The sequence below is a fragment of the Lottia gigantea genome (assembly GCF_000327385.1).
Source record: "Lottia gigantea unplaced genomic scaffold LOTGIsca_9, whole genome shotgun sequence".
Lineage (NCBI taxonomy): Eukaryota > Metazoa > Mollusca > Gastropoda > Lottiidae > Lottia > Lottia gigantea.
Genome location: NW_008710950.1, coordinates 1,128,797 through 1,147,585, shown reverse-complemented (window position 1 = coordinate 1,147,585; position 18,789 = coordinate 1,128,797). Strand labels below are relative to the sequence as shown.

Genomic DNA, 18,789 nt, shown 5'->3' with positions numbered 1-18,789 from the left:
ACAATGCAAGCATAGAACAAAGTTCAAAGTGTTAATTTTTTCACAAAAAGTATTTTAGATTCTGATGTAATATTTTTATATTTCAATTCATAAGAGTTTTGTAGTTTGGAATAAAACAATATATATTTTGACCTTGCATACATTTTATTTTCATTTTTTTCTCATTTTTGGAAAATAAAATACAAAGTAATATCCTTTATACAAATATCATTTAAAAAATTAGACAATTGGATTACAGATCTAAGTTTTTGATAGCACAGACTAACTGCAATATGGTTTTATGCCAAAAAATAATTAAAAATAAACATGGTTTATACATTAATATTCTACATTTTCGTTGTAATGAAAAAAAAAGGGAAAACAGACCCTGCTGTTCAAAGTATCATTCCAACAATATCATGTAATTGGATTGGATTAATAACAAAAAAGGAATTATTTTACTATAGAATAATAATGCGTAATAAAAATAAACAGAAAAAGACATATTTTGGCACATGCTTTCGCCCATTCTTCTCTTCATTTCAAATGACTGAATACATATGCCTTATGTTTCACTTTTTTTTTTGAAAATATCAAAATACGGGAAAAGTATTTTCTTAAGAGCACTGTATTTATGATGATAAAAGTGATTGTGTAGCCAACTGTAACATTTTAACAGATCTGGAAACTGGGTCGTTAGGTCGGGAAGGTGTAAAGGTTCTGAGTTTATTTAATAAAGTATATAAAACTGATTTCATATGCTCTCTGGTTACTGGATTTTTGGTATCAAGATTCATTATAGCTTCTCCTAAATATCTGGAATAAAAAAATATTTTCATGATGAAATTCAAAGACATTTAGTTCCACACTATTCAATTTTTTCTACAAAAATATATTTGTCACTGTCAAGTTCATAAATCCTAAGACTGAGGTTTCAATGAACCCACAAAGAAACATTTTCTATGAAGTTTGAACAAGTATGTATTTAATGCATACTTACTTGATTTTAAGATCTGCATGTGAATGTAAATCAGCTGATAACTGTTGTACGAGTGATAACAATACAGGCTGATCTAGAACATTAGGTGTACTAAATACTACACTGGTATTAGCTTTCTGACAAACAAATACAACTAGCTCTAAATTACTAGCTGATAATGCCTGAAACAAGTGTAAAAGTTATTTGACAGAAATTCAGGAAACACACAAATATCAATACAAAAAAGAATTATACATTGTAGTATTCAATCAGTCTGGTATCTAAAAGTTTTTTTCAAAGCTCGCAACAATAAATAACATTTTACATAATATACATTATTCAAATATATCAAACAATTTGACTTCTTCTTGATGTTGTTTGACAAGCTTATATTTCAATTTCACTTATTTTCCTTAACTGTTAGAGATCTTACCTGTTGAAAGGCTTCATTGATTTTACCATTGTGTAGTAAATTAGACACACTAGCTTGTGTAGGGACGGTAGAAACAAATTCTGGAGAGACTTGAATTGGAGTAGCAGCACCAGATCGTAAATGGTTCATCAATTGACTATTAATAGATGCACTTTGTTCACGAATTGCCAAACTCACTTCTTCTTTTACAGCTGTTCTTATGTGCTGTAGTAATCTCTCTTGCATGCTGTAATAATGATAATAAAGAACATTGGAATACAACAATAAAGTCATGTGGGCTTGTTCAAAGCTCCTATAGATGTCTATTTGAAGCAATCCTGTTACTTATGATATTCAAACTTAAACTCATTTGGTAAAGTTAAGCATGTGTTTATAATGGTAAATTATTTTCTTTGAAGAAAACATACTTTCAGAAGATCTATTTCTGAAAAATATGTTTTGATTGCTACGTCAAGACATATTTGTCAGAAAAAGATCTTACAGGATACGAGATAAGCATAAAAGAAAACAATATCTTACGTTTCTGTTGATGTTTGAAGATGAGATTGTAATTCTGTTTGAACTGTTGATAATACTTGAGATTTATAAGATTCAGATGAACTACGGAAGGAATCAACCATTGATTGTAATTGTGATAACAATGGATCTCGACATTCTGATTGACGTTTACGAACTTGTTCAAGATGACTTTCTAAATGATTAGTATCTGGAAAAGAAAATATACAACATCAAATATCTTTTGTACTCTTGTGTTGTAATGGTGGTCAAAGGTGATTTGAATTACATACATGATAACTCAACTGTATATCAATGCTATTTGCTTTAAGAAAAGGAGAAAGGTAGAAAATATACATACATTCCCTTGTACCCTTGAAAAATGTATCATTCATTTGTTTAAACAGGTTTTGACTGGCTCTTTCAAAGGATGGTACCACCATATTTTGAAAAGCCTCTCTATAAGCAGCTTGTATTGGTGCCTGTATAGCATTACCAGCTGCCTGTCCTATAGCTTCCACAGTTTGCTGGAAAATACACAATCATAAAAGGAATTCAAAAAAAGTTTTGTAAAAACCAATGGAATGGAAATCAGCATAGTGGAATCAAATGCTTTCAGTGTCCTCAACACACACATGCAACAGCATCATTTGGAATCCTTTCAAGACAAAGTCTGATACAGTAAACACATTATGTATAAGTTCAGTTTTTCTGCGAACATAAAATGACAATATCATTTCCAATATGAATGCCATTAATCTTACCTTGGAGCGAACCATTTTAGCTATATTATCTTTTAATAAAGAATCTGTGGCTGACAGTTTCTGAGCTAACTCATGGTGATGTTGTTCTTTTATAGGTTCAAGAGTACGACTCACACCTGTTTGAATAAAAATACTGATTAGAAATAAGCATAGAAAGATTTTAATTCACTATCATTCCTATTGAAGATAACTTTTGAACACTGATTTTTTCTTAAGTTCTCAGGAACCATGATAACAAAAGTCATAAAGAAGTCGCACTGATCATGATAAGCACAAGACCAGCACGAAAGGTATTCAGTCTCAAAGTTGTAATTTGATCCATCAGAAATATATGAATTTATACTCGGGAAACTTTAATGAAACTTACATGGTAAAACAGTCTGTTTGATTTCAGCTCTAACTGATTTATCTAATCCTTTAGTAACAGATGAACCCACTGTTTCTATTATAGATCCATGTAATAACTTTTGTTCTCTTTTATGTCTATTATCCATCTCACTTATTAAATCTTTCAATCTCTGGTGTATGAAAGTTAAAGAACAACAAGAATGAAAGTATAACAGTAGATAATGTCAGTGTCACTTTGACATTTTAATACATATCAACACTACTGAAATCTTTGATTTGAAATATTAGTTGATCTTTGACAATCTTAATTATTTCTGAGATAACTGACAGAAACAACGAAAAAATATAAAATATTAACAATATCGTCATTTGATTGATGATACTGTCATTTTATTAAGTCAATCATATGCATATCAGTAATCTTCATAATTTCCACAGAAATGTGCCTTTGTTTGCAACACACATAAGTGGAAACCTGCAGATATACGAAAGAAATGCAATCAATGAAATTGCAAAGGATATTTTCATTTTGAAGATGTGTAGATATGGCACGTTCCACTCTAGAAGTAACAACATCTTCAACTTTGCCAAGATGTTCTTCTAAATTAGCTGGTGCTCCTTGTTGTGTTAACTGGACATGTTCTAATTGTTGATGTTGTAGGTTAATCTGTATATCATGTTGATTTATCAATTGTTTTTGTAACTCAGTAATCTGCTCTTGTTGAGCCTTCATAGCTTGTACTATTAAGTTGATGTTGTTGTGCAGCTAAAAAATTTAATAGACAAAAATTGAACTCTTTTCAATTACTAAATTCTGTGGATGCCGCTATTAAATGCAAGGGCTTCTCAGTATTGCATCAGACGTAATAATTCTATTCTTGTTCAATTTAGATTGAAAAATTTGATAAGCAATTCATCACATCAAATTTCAGTTTTGGCTAATCAAGTTAAATTTTGAATTGCAATTTTTCGGTAACAATTCAAAATCGATCTTGCCAATGACAAGTTCCTTACAGTTTGAGTCTACCTAGCTGTTTCTTCTGTAGACTTCACAGAAGATTTTTATGAAAATTATAATTTGCAGATTATCATGATAAATTTAAATTTTGGCTTATCAAAGGAGATATTAGATCACAAAAGAAGGCATTTTGATAATGTTTACATTGAACCCTGGATTTTATACAAACAAGGTTTTTTAATTCAAAGGAGTATCTTACATCTTTTAAAGCAGTTTGATCTACAACTTCTCTTGTTTCATGTATAACTTCTCTTATTATCTTCTCTCTGAAGATAAAATTTGTGTCCAATTCATTTCTTACATTGAAGAGTTAGTCAATTGATCTTTATTACAGATGATATAAGGATGATGTTTGGAATTTCCTATCAGTGTATATAAAGTTCACGGGTGCAAGACACAATATAAAAAAAAAAAAATTAGAAATAAGTTAGAAATGAAGCATAATGATATTAATTCAAAATTCTAAACTGTATATCTTTAAAGATAGTGGACCACAGCCATATACACCCACCATGGCATGCAGATGGTAAATATTCAAGATTTTGGGGCCAGGGCAATAACTCTGCTTCTAATGGTCGAAAATAGTTCGAACTTGATCTTCATTTTATGAATATGTATACACATACCGAATTTAATTTGATTCCATCAAAAAATCGAGCCCTTAGAGTGTTTACAACGGACTGAAGGATCTTCGTTTCATGAATATGTATGCACATATCGAATTTCATTTGATTCCTTCAAACACTCTAGTTTTTAGAGTGTTTACAAGCAATTGATGTTGATAGAAGCACTTACTGTATAGAGGTTAAAGGGTGATAACTCCTCAAAACTGAGGTAAGAGTCCTAAATCTTGAAAAAGCCTTAAATTTAATCAGAAGTAAACTAAGCTTTCTCAAACCTTTCGATTTAGGTCCAATAACATCCATTTTAAGTTTCATCAAAATCTGTTGAAAACTAAGAGAGTAATAGCATATTCAAGATTTTGGGGCAAGGGCAATAACTCTGCTTCTAACTGTCAAAAATAGCTCAAATTCGAACTTGATCTTTGTTTTAAGAATATATATACACATACCAAATTTCATTTGATTCCATCAAAAAATATAGTTTTTAGAGCGTTTACAAGCAAATGTTGACGGACGGACAGGGGTGCCGACAATATACGTCCACATAGAGAGATGTGGGCATATAAAAAGTTGTAATGTTACAATGAAGTACACAAACTTACTGTGGCTTTGAGTCTAGCCTATATGTATCACTACTGTCCTGTCTTAGTTCTTCATTACTGGTATCTCTTGTAGAGTTTATAGGCGAATCTTCAGTCTTAATTTCTTCTTCTATTTCTACTTCATCATCTTCATCCTCATTATCATCATCATCATCATCATCATCATTATCATCTTCATCATTATCATCATCACCATCATTTTGACTGAAAATAATTACAAGTACAGTATAATTTACTCATATAAACTTTTAGCTAATTAAGAAATGAAATTAAAAAATTATTGTATGTAAAATTCTCATTTTGGTTGTTTGAATCATTATTGTTATTTCTGACATATTGAATGATTTTATTATCCTATTTTAAAGATCTGAAACTTACACTTGCTGTATGGTATCAACTACTAATCTTTTAGCTTCAGCACTAACATCAGGGGGTTGTGGCCAAGCTGTTGGTATGGGGTTTTCTTCTGATACTTCCTCTTGTTGAGAAAATTCTCCAGTTTCTCCAATAGAAGCTTCAGTGTTTCCATGTATTCCAAGAACTTCAGCAACTTCTTGATCATCTTCATCATAAGCATCAGTCTTTCTTGTTGATTTAACCTTAATTTCTGCTTCATACCCACTTGTACTGGAAGTTGATTCAAATGACTGAAGGGTTCTGGTGCTGCTACCTTTAGTGTTGAAAAACTCCTCAAGGGCAGCCAATTGTGGGTTTGTAGGTTGGGGGTTCTCTGCTATATCACTCTTGATGGATCCTTTAGGTGTGGCTAAATCATCTTCTTCACAAGATGTTACAGGTGGTAATGGTACACTACTTGGAGTTAATTCTTGACTTCTGTTTAAGTTACTATCATGTACTGAGTTAGGTGTATTGATAAGAGTGCTACCAGGTGATATCATTGATATATCAGTTGAACTACGTGGTGAAACTAGATCATCATTCATAGTAACGTGAGTAAAAGTACTGGTATCAGATAAAGAACCTCTTACATTAACATCAACAGATGCTTTACTGAAAAAGATATCAACTCACTGTACTATGTAAATGTATGAAACAATTTTTTACATTAGATCTGAGACATAAAATTTGGAAATTTTTAAAGTATTCAGAAAATGAATCATGCTGATATAAAAACCTACCTTGGACTAGGAAGACTGGTAAAGGCCTCTGGTGTTAATAAGACATGTTTGGATATATCATTATTTACATCCCCTTCTGCTAGACTATTACTGTTACCATCAATACTCATACTAATATCAGATAATGTATCACGTAAACCTACAATACAATAAAGGATCAGGTCTGACTTCTCAGTGGACTTGATCACATGAAAGTCATGAGGTTACATACATGTGTAATCTACCGATGTTGTCGGGTTTCTACCGCTTTTGCATGTTGTCCACCGCTCTAACGGCGGGATACCCGATTCTATCAATTTTGTTTTTTTTCCTGATCAAATTTTCACGGGACCTACCAATGTTCAAATTCTCTACCATAAATCAACAAAATATCTATCATTACTTGTATCTTAATTGGCGGTAACATGCATTAATCTCATCACGTAATATCATCATTGCCTGATTAATTAATCCCCCAATTAAGATGGTAATTTGATCTATTTTCACCCGATAATGTGTATTTTAAGCCCACATTACGTGACACACTTTTTATAACAACATCCGGTAGATTCTACTTTCACTTTTACAATAATTTTTACGGTAGCCCTACTTTTACTAAAAAAAGAAATCTTGAAGTCTTCTCAGTGTCAATCTGTGAGGTCTATATTAGGCCTATATAACATAAGACGTCGTTTCAGAATTCTTTTTCATTATCGGTAGATTATCATACGCGACCGGATGTCTAATTCTTATGTGAACTCAAACTTCGTTTCATAACATCGTTTTGTAATTTTACTCACTTTCCATATCATATCTGAAGAATGTCAAAATGGAAACGGCAAATTTGGTTCAATACTTCGTGAGGGTATTGCAGGAAAAGTATTTAATGATTGGACTGGAGATATTTTAGATGTCATGAATTACACCTTTAGAAAAGGTAACATTGCCAGTACATATTATTTACTAAATATTGCTTTCAGAACATACTGATTTTTTTAATATGGCATTACAAATATGATGTAGGACTACCGGTACCATTTAATTTAGAGGGCTGGGATCGTGCTTGATTTCTTGTTTTCAAACATCAGTTCACCTTGACATTATTTTTTATTCAATCAATACTGAAGAATGACAATATCAAATTGTTTCTTGGGCCCCTAAATTTGAAATATCAGGCACTATTTCTAGAATTATCCCTCATTATAGATTGTTAATTTTTACTGTGTCATGTAGGCCTATGATCAATTTAATTAATTTACAATGCTTAAAGCTTATTTTTAAAAAAAAAAATGAAAAAAAGAATCAATTTGGTGTTTCCATGATGTCAAGGTGAAGGCATTTTTCTCTATATTCATAACTTCCTAAAGTAGTAAATACGAGAAAAACCTAATATCGAATGGAAATTCACAACATTAACCCTGTGAACACGGTAATCACGAGAGGTATCGAACGCAGCATTAGTCATGGACAATAACTCAAAAACCTTCAACGAAAAATCTACAGATTTCAACTTAACCAAGATCTCATCATGACAAATGATAACACCAAATTTCATTAAAATCGGATGAAAACTGTACTCTTTATCACGTTCACAAGCGAATTGTGATGGACTGACGACAATATACGACCACATTATAATGGGGGCGTATAAAAAATTAAAGAAAGAACTTACCTGTATCATCGTGAGATACAGAACTAACAGAGGGAGGTGATGATATAGGAACAGAACTCTCTGGTTTATATCTTATCAATAATTCTTGTAATGATCTAAACAGAATTAAACAGAAAATCTTAAATTTGGATAGAAGAAGTCTTTCAGGTGGCCATTGAGGACAACCATAATAACTATTCAAATCCATAACAATCAACATTAAAGTATTGTAGAAGTAAAATGGAAATACCTGGTATGGACAGAATAGAGACGAACTTGAACACCATAACATGCTGATGATATACCATCTTCTAACTCTTCATCTTCACCACCTAGTTCACCTGATAATATACATGATATTGTATCTTATACATCTAGTTCAACTGATAATATACATTATATTATATCTTATATATCTAGTTCAACTGATCTTACTGTTTCTTACTGTAAACCGGTCTTTTATTAAGCTTGTAGACTTCTTGACCACCATATATAAGAGTCTAAAAAATTCACGTACTATCCTGAGTTACGAATGTCATATGGAGTGCGCATTTTTATACATGTAATTAATTGTGTTCATTTCACAGGTTATAGTCTATAGATGAAATTTTTCAGGGTCGTTTTTCCATGCCAAGATTAGATTAGATTTAAAATTGTTTAAAGATTTTGAATTGACCACATAGCTAGGTAATGAGTTCCAACTGTCAATGGCACGAACTGAAAAGTAGTTTTTTCTGACATCCAATCTTGTGTGTGGCTTGTTCAGTTTAAGATTATGGCCTCTGGTGTTACTGTAGGTTGATATCGAGAACATGTTTTTGTCTACCAGTGTATCTATGTTGTTTAAAAATCTGTATATCTGGATACCATCAGCGCGTTTTCTTCTGTATTTAAGAGTGGGTAAACCTAGAGCTTTGAGTCTTTCAGGGTAGGTAAGATCTCTTAAGTGGGGAAGTATCTTTGTCGCTCTTCGTTGGACATTTTCAACAGATAGGCTGTCTTTTTTTAACATTGGGCACCAAACTGTTGCATCATATTCCAGATGTGGTCTGATTAGGCTTTTGTACAGGGGCAAAAATATATCTTTGTCCATGTTAATGAAGGTTCTTCTTGTCAGTCCTATTAACCTGTTAGCTTTCTTTACACAATGAGATACATGTTCACTGAATTTAAGAGTGTTGTCTATTGTGATACCAAGGTCCTTTTCTGTACTGTCTTGTTGTAGTGGTTCAAATATGGTATTGTTTTTCATGTGGTATTGGTGTCTTGAATTATTATATCCAAAATGGATTGATTTGCATTTGTCGATGTTAAATTGCATTTGCCAGGTTTCTGTCCATTCAACCAAATTGTCTAAATCATCTTGTAATTGCTCTCTATCGTGTATTGTCACACTAGGGCCAAATAGTTTGGTATCGTCAGCAAACAGTTTCACAAAGGATCTAACAGCACTGGGGATGTCGTTGATAAAGATGATAAATAATACTGGACCAAGGACACTACCTTGTGGTACTCCACTTTCAACACTTGACCAGGTAGATGCTACGTTGTTTAAAACTACACGTTGTTTTCTATTGCTTAGGAAGTTTTCAATCCATTTAATGAGGTTTCCTCCTATACCTATCTTCTGTAGTTTCATCAATAATCGTTGGTGCGGTACTTTGTCGAAAGCTTTAGAAAAGTCTAAATATATCACGTCTGTAGGTGTTTGTTTGTCCATGGTATCAGTTAAATAGTCTAGGAATTCTAGTAACTGTGTTGTAGTAGATCGGCCTCTTCTAAAACCATACTGTTCATCACAAAGAAGATTGTTGTTCTCTAGATGTTCCATAAGTTTGTCCTTTACTATCGATTTTAAAGTCTTGACAATCAAACTGGTGAGGCTAATTGGTCTGTAATTTGATGCAAATTTTTTATCACCTTTTTTAAAGATTGGGGTTATGTTTCCTTCTTTCCATTGATCAGGAAGTAAACCTTCTTGTAGTGAGCTGTTGAAAATGATTTCTAATGGTGTTCCACGTTCACAGCTGAGCTCTTTAAGGACATTAGGGTGTGTTCCGTCCGGGCCAGCAGATTTGGTGATCTTTAGTTTTTCGAGTTTAGCAGATACCTGTTCCTTAGTTACGGTAACATCATTTAGTTTGGGTCCATTGTCGTTGGTTTGATAAGCAGTTGGTCTATTGGTGTCTTCGACTGTGAATACACTGGTGAAGAGAGAATTTAGTTCTGTTGCCTTGTTCATATCATCGGTAAGTGTCTCGCCACTTTCTGTAGTAATAGATACGATTTGGTTACGAGTTTTGGTCTTAGAGTTTACATATCTCCAGAAATTCTTTGGGTTGTGTCGTATATCCGAGGCTATTTCTCTTTCAAATTTATGTCGGGATTTGATCTGAATAGCAGAGGCTTTGTTCCTGGCAATTCTATAATTCTCGTAATTGCTAGTGGTTTTGTTTCTACAGTATTTGTTCCATGTCTTTCTTTTGATTTTAAGGGCGTTTATAACATCTCTGCTAAACCATAGCTTGTTACTTTTTCTGTTTGATAGATTGCGGGTTTTTGGTACATACTGTGTGATCAAGGAATCAAAGATGTTTTTGAAGTAGGTCCATTTTTCGCATGTTGTTGTTAGGTTCATCATTTCATTCCAGTTGATTTTACCTGTAGTAAGTCTCAATTGATCATAGTTACCAGCATAGTATCTATATCTAGTTTGGGAAGGGTTGTCTATTGATGCTTTAGTCTTCATGTCAAAAATAAACACCATGTGGTCACTTTTACCTAGGGGAGGGTGGCTTACTACATTGTGGATATCATCTTCATTCTTGGAAAAAACTAGATCAAGAATTGAGGGTCTATCGTTGTTTCTGATTCTGGTAGGTTCGGTAATATGTTGGTAGAGGAAATTGTCTTGTATACATTTTAAGAACTTGTAGGTAGTGGATCTGGGTTGACAGGATGTGGATCCATCAGACCAGTTGATGTCTCGATTGTTAAAATCTCCCAGTAATAGTAAATTATTATATTTATCACAGGCGTCAGTTATTAATGTGTTTAGCTTTGAGGAGTTTTCTGGGCTGCTGTGGGGACTTCTATAGAGGCATCCAATTACCAGAGGGTCGTCGTTGGCTACGCTGATCTTGCACCATACCATTTCTTCAAACTCTGTATTGTCAAAGTCATCTACCCTATCCGCTTTCAGTTTGGTCTTTGTGTACTGTAGAACTCCTCTGCCATGAGTTAATCTGCTGTAATGTACATCATAGTTGTCTAGTTTGAATTCGACTTCATCCAATTCCCCTTTGTTAAACTTTGGCAGGACTTCAGTTACGGCAATGACATCGGCTTCTGTTTCATTAATCAATACATCTAGTTCCAATCGTTTGTTTAAAAGGCTGTCGACATTGGTATATACAATTTTAAGCTCGTCGGTATCTGTGTTATGTACATGTGTGTGCTGAATAAAACTAGTTTCTCATTTTTGGTAGACTTCATCCATAATATAGCTTTCACTGTATATCATGGTCTCTTCATCTGTATTTACTGAATCATTATTAAGGTCCCCACTGTAAGAAATCAGTCTCTTTCTCTCCTGCATAATGGGATGTTTATTTTTACTTCTGGTAGCCAGTGGTGTGCTTGTTGTAGAGGGATTACTCAAGGATGGAGTTTGTATGATACGCTTTGGGTGTTGTATGGGATTCTGTACTTCTTCTGTGGGTCTTGCAGATCGCGCCTCACGTAAGTTTGCATACACAATCTTTCCGCCTCTGATCATGACATTTTCTCCAGTTTCGAGTCTTCTAGTTAATTCACTTCTTAGTTTCTTATAGTCATCACGCTGCTTAGGAGTATAGTCCCTTGACAGTGTCACATTGTTGAACAATCTGTGTTTACTTAAGATGTCCCTTCTATTACGATAGCCATTGAAGATTTCTCTTCGTTCTTTTGAGCTGTTTAGAATAACTTTGATTGGTCTAGTGTGGTTTGTAGCTGGTTTTCCGAATGATAATATACATTATATTATATCTTATACATCTAGTTCAACTGATATTATACATTATATTATATCTTATACATCTAGTTCAACTGATAATATACATTATATTATATCTTATATATCTAGTTCACCTGATAATATACATTATTTTATAACTTATATATCTAGATCACCTGATAATATACAGTATATTATATCTTATACATCTAGTTCAACTGATAATATACATTATATTATATCGAATATATCTAGTTCAACTGATAACTTGAATATCTATTTCAACTGATAATATACATTACTTATATATATATAGTTCAACTGATAGCATACATTATATTCTATATACCTAGTCTACCTGATAATACAATATAACTAATGCACCTAGCTATTTTCCTAATGTTTCAAAGTGGTTCTCACACGAATCCCTGAATTTTGTTGTAATTGTTGCCTTCAGTTCACTATGTTAATGAATTACAATTCCTGTTGTTTTTCTAGACATATAGTTTAATGAAAATATAATTTACCTGTAGTAATTTCATCAAAGTGTGTGTCATTGGCTGATCGTTTAAATCGTTTTTTACTGGCATCTAATATAGTTAATGATAAACATGGTTGAGCCAACATGAATTCTGATATAGAACTAACATGAGCTGTTAAAGTTGACGTATCCTGGTGTACTTGTAAAATATATAAAACCTGTAAAATGAAACCAAGAATATGAAAAGGTTGCTCCCTTATTTTTCTGATATAAATCTGAAATATTTACTATAAACAAAAATAAAAATTGAGAAGGACTTGTAAGAATGCATTTGTGTACTTATATCTGTTGGATTGGCAGGATGGAACTTGGCTCTTCATTACAGTTTGTGATCAGAAGTGTCACTTCACATAATAGCTAACTTGATAAATGATCACTGTTAAAGACTGAATTAAGTTTGTTTTCACCTTTTTATTAATATCAGATAAAGCTAAATAATGACCACTCAAATCAAATGTAGCTTTTAAACTCAATTCTTGGTTTATACTGGGTGGATTTAGAAATCTGTAATAAAAAAAAAAGGTTAATTTCAAAAATTACTCTACTCATCTTTAAAACTGAAAGTGTAAAGTCTTGTTTAATCAACAGGTTTATTGTAGATCACAATTCAAAGTTTCTATAAACTACTTCAACACAAGTTTAGATTTGTTGTCTAATATAATTTTCTAATAGTGCGAATGTTGTCTATATCTAAACTAAGTCACTCTTATAATTTTCATAAACTGAAAACTATACTCCCAAATTAGTACCTGATAGTTTGAAGACAATTCCAAGTTTCACAACTCCAAACTTTTAATTCTTGATTCTTATCAGCACCAGTTATAGCAAATTTCCAAAGCTGAGCACTGAAAAAGCAAGAGATGATTTTATAAAGTGAGTCATTTAAAATAAGATTTTAACAGAATGGATGTTTCATGATTAATCAAGAAAATTAAATTAATCTTTTCAAACTAAACTCATTACATGTTTTGTAAACAGAACACATTATTTCTCTTTCCAAATTGCATCAAATAATCAAGGTACAAATGGGGAGAATTTAATATATGACTGTTTATGACGTCAAAAACTCACTCCATATTGAAATTCTTATGATCATCTAAGAAATGTAAACAAGACAGAGGTTTGCCATCATGTGGTTTCCATTGGTGTAAACATCTGAAATATAATTTAGACAAAAAAATATACTGTCAAAGAATGTGTGTACATTTATACTGCATCCACTTTAAACTATTTTCAACTTTAAAACAATTTGTTTTGAAATTCCACTACATAATCCAAGGCAAGAAATCATAATAAAGCTTACTCTAGCATTTTCATTCTGAATCTAGCTGGTAAAGAGTCTCATAACATTTTACCTGGGTGAAGTACCCTCATAAAGGTACACCTGGAAAAATTTTACTTCACCATTTAAACTAGCAGTAGCTAGAGCTGAACCATCAGGAGAAAAGGCAGCATCAATAATTGGCTAGAATATATATTGAAATAATAATAAATACAATCAAATTATGTCAATCAATTTATATAATGTTTATTCTCCTAAATCTCAAATGATATAAAGAAAATTGAGACTTCAGATAAATTTATACTGTAAAATCAACTGTACTATTAATATCAACTTTATGTAAAAAGTCCGAACCTGATCATGACTATCTATAGATATCATACCAAGATCTATATTTCTAGGATCAATAGGACCACTACCATGTTCTCTAATTATCATATCTATATTCCAGATTTCAGCCTACAATATATTATATTGATTATATAAAAATACAAATACTAACGTATATAAATCCTCCTTTATAAAACTAAAGCAAATCTTTCAAAAAATGAAATTTACTAAATAGTGAAATAAACTGACTATCCATCATTGGCTGAACAAAATTTTATCTTTTTAAATTCCCCATCAGATATCATATCTTGAGTTAGAAAAAAGATGAGAAATTCTTACCCTTTCACTGTGTGTCAAGACTAAAACTTTTGAAGAGTCAATATTTTCTGAGATAGTATCATCTGTATCATCAGGTATATAAGGACACCATATAATACGGTGATATTCACAAGCTACAGTATTATCTGGTCTCTGTATATTCAATATCAGTGTATTTCTATTAGGTGTTCAGGAAATATAAAGAACAATTCTTGATGTAAATAGATTACCTAAAACATCAGATTCAAAACGTAGTCAATTTCCAATTATTCAAAATGCTATGAAAACAAATCTCAAGCCGATTCATTATAGTTGCTTACAAAGGAATTTAACTGCATTTTCATTTCATGACATCCAAAATCAAGCATAACTCAAACCACAAAGTATCACTCGAAAAATAATCATTATATAATAAAGGATACACAGTCTGTCCTTCTATCTCTTGCATTTCATGAACCAATAAGTTTCCAATTTCATCTACAGAGGCTAAAATAACAGCATCTGAATGAGCAAATGCTATATCAACAATTCTTCCACTTGTACATTTTATTAACCATCTTACTGCAGTTTTACGATTAATAATTCGAACATTTCCACCAGTTTTACCTATAGAAGATTGAAATAGATTTCTGTATAATTTTTGTACAGATGAGAAGAAGTTATCTCTTGTTGGTTTTTCTTCATCTGAGAGAAAATAAAATACAATAATTAATAAAAATATCAAATTAAATAGAACAATTCATACCAATGTACATGATCATTCTACAAGACACAAGTGGTTGAAAAGGCTATTGCTCAAGACAAAAAAGATAGCGCATTGAAAAACTTGACTAATGAAAACAGGCTCAAAATCACTTTCACAAAGAAAGTGAGCTCAGGTCAGCCTTGTGACCAATCTAATTAAAATTAGATTACAATTTCATTTCGTTAATATTTTTCATAGGTTTCCACTATAGATCGTCCAAGAATTGTAAACTGATTTTAATCAGATTGTCTTGTAACTGGTTAGATTTTCAACAATTGCTAGCAACTGGTAAAATAGGCTAATGGAGAATCTGATCAATTGTTTCATTAAGACAAGAGCACTGGAAAGTTGTTAATATTCAATACTATATAAAAATGGGTGTGAGTTTCCAAAACCAGTATCAATGACTCTATTGTCAATGTTTCCTATTAACAGTAACTTATGATGGGAATTGATACACATACCTTTAAGAACATAAGCCATAAATACATTGTCTCTATGTACAGCGACTAAGTTACCAATATAATATTTAGGATCCCAATCGAAATTAACTACTGGTGTGATTTTAACCTACAAATGGAGATTAAAGTTCAACCATATTTCACTACTACAATAATTTACAAAATAAGTTTTGTGCACACTGCACTATGTCTAGAACACACGGGTCCATTATTTTTATGTTAACCCGTACTATCTTGCAGTACAACAAGATTAAAATTTTAGACTTCAAAGTAAGTGAAGAAGCAACATATATTTTCTACTTTAAAGAGATATGTTTTAAAAAGCAATGATGTTCATGGTAAGATATGGGTGAATATAATTAAGTGATACCAATACCTTATTACTACCAGCAGAAGACTGGTTAGAACTTGTAAATATATCAACTTCTTTACCATAAACACTAAAACTATTAGCTGCATCATTTCCTTGTAACACTCTTAAATAAAATAACCAAATTCATGTCACAAACAATAAGATCAAATGTAAAGACGTAACATACAGCTTCAATATAGTAGTCTCTAAATTTTGATGCAAGGGTAATAACTCAAATTCCGTTCAGTTAAAAATCATCAAGTTCAAACCAAGATCTAGATGTAATAGATGATCAAACCAAATTTCATTCAAATCAGATGAAAACTGTATCCCTTTAGTGTTCACAAGCAAATTTTGACACGTTTTTTCCAATTCATGGGCTATAACTCAATTCTGGACTGAGGGACTGACAGGGGCAATGACACATCATAATGTGGGCATATAATAATCATGTTAAGATTCATCATATAGATACATGTTGACATGAATCATACATACATTTGTTGTCTAGGAGCTGAATTATACATGGTCTTCATCAACTGGGTCAATGTTTGAGCTCTACTACCTTCACCAGACATTTTCATATCACTGCAAATATAATATAGAGTTTTCAGTTTCTAGACCAATAGAGTGTGAAAAATTAACAGACTTATCATCCTTTTTGATCCAAATCATCTAAACACATTATTTATTTAAGAAAATCTTATATAAATATCAATATTTTATCCATAATATCAAGTGAGGTTGTGCTTGTGAAAGATCAAATTTAAAGGGACATGGGGAATTTCCAGGAGTGAAACATAAATGGTCTCAGAAATGTAATCAGTAGGTTAATAATGTCTACCAGTGTATCCATGAACATACATATGAAAGTTATCTAACATGTAGTCATTATAAGATACTGTTTATTATAAATATCCACTGACGTCATGTGTATACAGTAGACTCAATCGTCTTGTCCCACTTCAACTAGGCACAGCTGTGACAGAAAATGTCTTGGCGTCAGAACAGGGCTTGAAATGTCTACCTATCTACCTGCTGCCGATAGGTATATATTCCACTTAGAAACAAGTAGAAAAAAAAGAGTCTAAATAACTCAGTAACGTATGTGTTTTTATCAGTATATTTAATTTTTCATATTCAGAATGAACATAAATCCATGATCAACATCAACATGAGCAATAGGCCTCGTAATCATGTACCTTCGTTTCGCTTTCTCTGCGAATTGTTTACGTCGGAAGTAGGTCATTTCTGAATAGTCTCGCTTGACCATCACACTGGTGTTCTAATTAATCGAACTGTATGGATGCGTAATTCCCTCTCTGCTATTTGAATTCTGCCTTCAACTGTTATTTTTTCGACACACATGGAAAGTGTTCTGAACTCTGTTCAAACTTGTTTTATTGAACGTCCAGTTGATTCCGGGAATCCTTAACTTGCAGAACACATCAATCGAGTGACCCCCACTTCAAGGTCTAAAATACTGCGCATGTGTCATATTTACCATGAACAAAAAGGTGTTTTAGAAACAACGGAAAGCCAAGAGAATTTCTAGAAGGATTTAATTGTCATGTTAAATTTAATGCATCAGTAATTTTGGTCATATTGTACTCTGGGGAGTAGTCCTGCTAAGATTCGGTACCATATGATATAATTTCAAAGATATATGTTCAATAAAAGTTAGGTAAGAGGACAGGCAAAAAATCTAGGTGACACTGTATGAAGACCTTTTTCCAAACATTTCAAGCCCAGTATCAGAGACTATATCAACAAGGCCTTCAACTCTCTGATGCTTCAATTTCAGAGAAAAGATAAGCTTATGAACGAAATATACAGTTTAACTTCTTGTTTGAGTTCTATTTGAAGGAATTATGCAATTTTCGTACATTTTTGGGTACTTCTTAAGATTATTTACATATTCAAAGCTTAAATCAATTCTGGAAATGCAGCACCTCTCCCTTTAAAGGAGCACCGTCACTATCCGTTTGAACAGTCTTGCCTTCAAATCCATGTGTATCCATAATTATTTGTGTTTGAAAGATAAAAATTCAACTCGAAGTTCAGTGAGACTATGCCATATATAGAAAAAAAATATATAGGAATAGACAGTGAAATTTATAGTTTGAGGCGTTCTAGTACTTCTCAAGACCCAAATCAATCCCGAAAATGCTGACTGTTCCCCTTTACGCTTTATAGTGTACCACCATTGTCAATAAACAGAAATAGTGTGGTTTGGATATAATTATTTTACCTATCAGACGAGTTCTGTAAACCAGGATAACCATCAACTGAGGAGTCTGAAAAAGAAATTTCCGCTAGTAGTGGTAAGATCATCTAAGTTTAGAAGCAACAGTTGATAATTCAAAGTTTTCAACCATAGACATAATAATTAAGGATGAGCATCTTACCGAAACAATTTGTCAACCATAGACATAATAATTAATGATGAGCATCTTACCAAAACAATTTGTCAAGAAAATAGCATCCATAGAAAGTAAGGTGGAATAACTTGAAGTGACCGACAAAATGTAATTTCGAATACAAAAACTGGTACGGTCTGACTTTACTGAGCTTTGAATTGAATATTTTCTTTTATTTCATAAACATTCAAAATAATATTTTCCACTTTATGCCATTTGTCCTAGAATGTCTTTGAGTCCATGGAAATACAAGGTTCAGAGAAATTACATTTTGTAGTTGATATTTCAGTTCATTTGAAAATGATTGCCTACAGAAAGCAGTGTAGCATGAGA

At 32.2% G+C, this 18,789-nt stretch overlaps 2 protein-coding genes across 2 annotated transcripts; both read right to left on the bottom strand.

Moving 5' to 3' along the window:
- Positions 1-129: 129 nt before the first annotated feature.
- On the bottom strand, positions 130-5,738 carry LOTGIDRAFT_211330 (hypothetical protein). Its single transcript, XM_009068247.1, has 11 exons — positions 5,620-5,738; positions 5,242-5,445; positions 4,216-4,282; positions 3,521-3,764; positions 3,018-3,173; positions 2,651-2,766; positions 2,248-2,413; positions 1,911-2,097; positions 1,392-1,617; positions 980-1,140; positions 130-795 (listed from the first exon to the last, which is right to left on the bottom strand). The coding sequence occupies exons 4-11, from the start codon at positions 3,729-3,731 to the stop codon at positions 612-614; spliced, it is 1,407 nt and encodes a 468-aa protein (XP_009066495.1). The 5' UTR covers positions 3,732-3,764; positions 4,216-4,282; positions 5,242-5,445; positions 5,620-5,738; the 3' UTR covers positions 130-611.
- Positions 5,739-13,615: 7,877 nt separating this feature from the next.
- LOTGIDRAFT_108799 (hypothetical protein) lies at positions 13,616-16,156 on the bottom strand (the record flags this gene model as incomplete). Its single annotated transcript, XM_009068246.1, has 7 exons — positions 13,616-13,703; positions 13,904-14,013; positions 14,185-14,289; positions 14,500-14,656; positions 14,901-15,084; positions 15,682-15,793; positions 16,061-16,156. Coding segments are annotated over 7 exons (852 nt in total), but the record flags the coding sequence as incomplete, so codon positions are not given.
- Positions 16,157-18,789: the final 2,633 nt, after the last annotated feature.